Source organism: Eimeria mitis, genomic scaffold, assembly GCF_000499745.2.
Source record: "Eimeria mitis Houghton genomic scaffold, Emh_scaff5978, whole genome shotgun sequence".
Classification (NCBI taxonomy): domain Eukaryota; phylum Apicomplexa; class Conoidasida; order Eucoccidiorida; family Eimeriidae; genus Eimeria; species Eimeria mitis.
The window spans coordinates 1,305-2,930 of record NW_013574205.1 but is presented as its reverse complement, the minus strand read 5'-3'; the positions used below and the strand labels follow the sequence as shown (position 1 = coordinate 2,930).

The 1,626-nt window shown below is 51.0% G+C and overlaps 1 protein-coding gene across 1 annotated transcript; it reads right to left on the bottom strand.

Moving 5' to 3' along the window:
• Positions 1 to 279: 279 nt before the first annotated feature.
• Positions 280 to 1,474, bottom strand: EMH_0085170 (SAG family member; the record flags this gene model as incomplete). The annotated part of the gene is made up of 4 exons (XM_013500864.1): positions 280 to 391; positions 484 to 890; positions 982 to 1,154; positions 1,336 to 1,474. The coding sequence occupies 4 exons, from the start codon at positions 1,472 to 1,474 to the stop codon at positions 280 to 282; spliced, it is 831 nt and encodes a 276-aa protein (XP_013356318.1).
• Between the last annotated feature and the right edge of the window lie 152 nt (positions 1,475 to 1,626).

Here is a 1,626-nt window from a genome sequence, read left to right as displayed (position 1 = left end):
CCTTAATAATACAATCAAGTCACTAGAAAGCAGCCGCCCTCCCCTCAGGCTCCAGCCCTCCTGGGCGCAATGGTACAAGGGCCTCAGGCTGATGATGCGGGGAAAACGCAACCTACTCTGCCATGTTGCAACACATATTGCTGCAATTTGCAAGTTCCGTTGCAGGGCAAACTCACAAGCGTGTTTATCCACGCCCTCTGTCGATGCTTTCTCGCTAATACTGTGAGCAATTATCATCACTCGCTTGGCCCTCCATTCTCAGCCCGTCGTATCGCTGCTTCACATCGTTGCCACGAAGCCAATGGCTACTGCAGCAAGGCCGAGAAAACCGGGTAAGAGAGCCGGAGCGGAGTTTTCGATGGCGTTGACGATGCGGCCCCACTGCTCCTCCCTGCAGAATGCACACAGGCAAAGAAAAGAAGGGCCGTGCAAGGTCTGCCTGAACAAACAAAGGGGGTATGATTCTGAGTTCAAGGAGCTCACGTGAAGGGAGAACTTTCACTTTTCTCCGGCAGAACGTCAGGCGTCGTCATGCAAATCAAAGCAGAGCCTTCTTTTGTTTCTGTTTCAACCTCCTGACCACCCTGTTTCTCCTGGGCAGTAGTAGATGTCTTGGTTGTTTTAGTGCAGGTGACGATTCGGCAGTCGGCAGTGGCGTCATCTGAAGGGTTGTACATGGCAACGAGCGAAACGTTGTCCTGGTTGGAGTACACTGTATCGTCATCCTTTCTCGATGGAGGCATTGCACTGAAGTTGCTGTAGGCTTTCTTCCACTGATCCACTACGGCAGCGCAGTTGGGGGCACTAGCATCATCGACAACGTGGTATGCGTATGTGCCGCTCCCGAAGGTTTTAGAAACTGTATCAGACTTCCCTTCTCCTGCTTCTTCCTGGACGCACAAAGAGAGCAATAGCCTGCGGCAATAATTATAAGACGGCGCAACCCCTACGGAGGCACGGGCAGTGAAGTAAACAACCTACTTTAATCAAGGCGTCACAAACGGGCTTCCAAACCCATGCTGCATATCCGCTAGAACCTGGCTCTCCTTCTTCAGGCAGTCTTTTGTCTGTGCCCTGTTGAGGTATTACGAAATCATTGAAACCGGCCTTCTTACGAGCATTGTTGATCTCGGAGAGGCATGTGCCATCATCTCCTGCGGAGCGAGATAAAATAGTGCCATAACGGGCGCCCTGATTTGCTTATCAACCGTTTTCTGAAGCATTAAAATCTACACTGACCAATGGGCAAATCTACAGGACTGGCCTACCTGGCTGGGTTTGCAAGCAAAGGCACCACTTCAAGCATTCAGCTTCACCCACGACAAGCCAACGTACCCAGTTTGACAGCGTATGTGGTTGTTTTTGTTGTTGATGGTGCTTGAGGTTCCTCGGCACCGCTCCCATCAGCTTTGGCCAAGAGGAGCAGCGAGGCACTGACGACCGCGAACAGGCGGAGAGTCGGCATTGTTGCCATACATAAAGTTGGAGGCCCCGATATGCGCACTTAAACACAATTTATTGAAACCTTCCACCACAAACAGTCTCCAAATTATTTATGAGAAAGGGATGCTCGGCAGAATGAGATGCTTGACCGGTTTTCTTTGGCTCAGATATGCTCAATGCGCC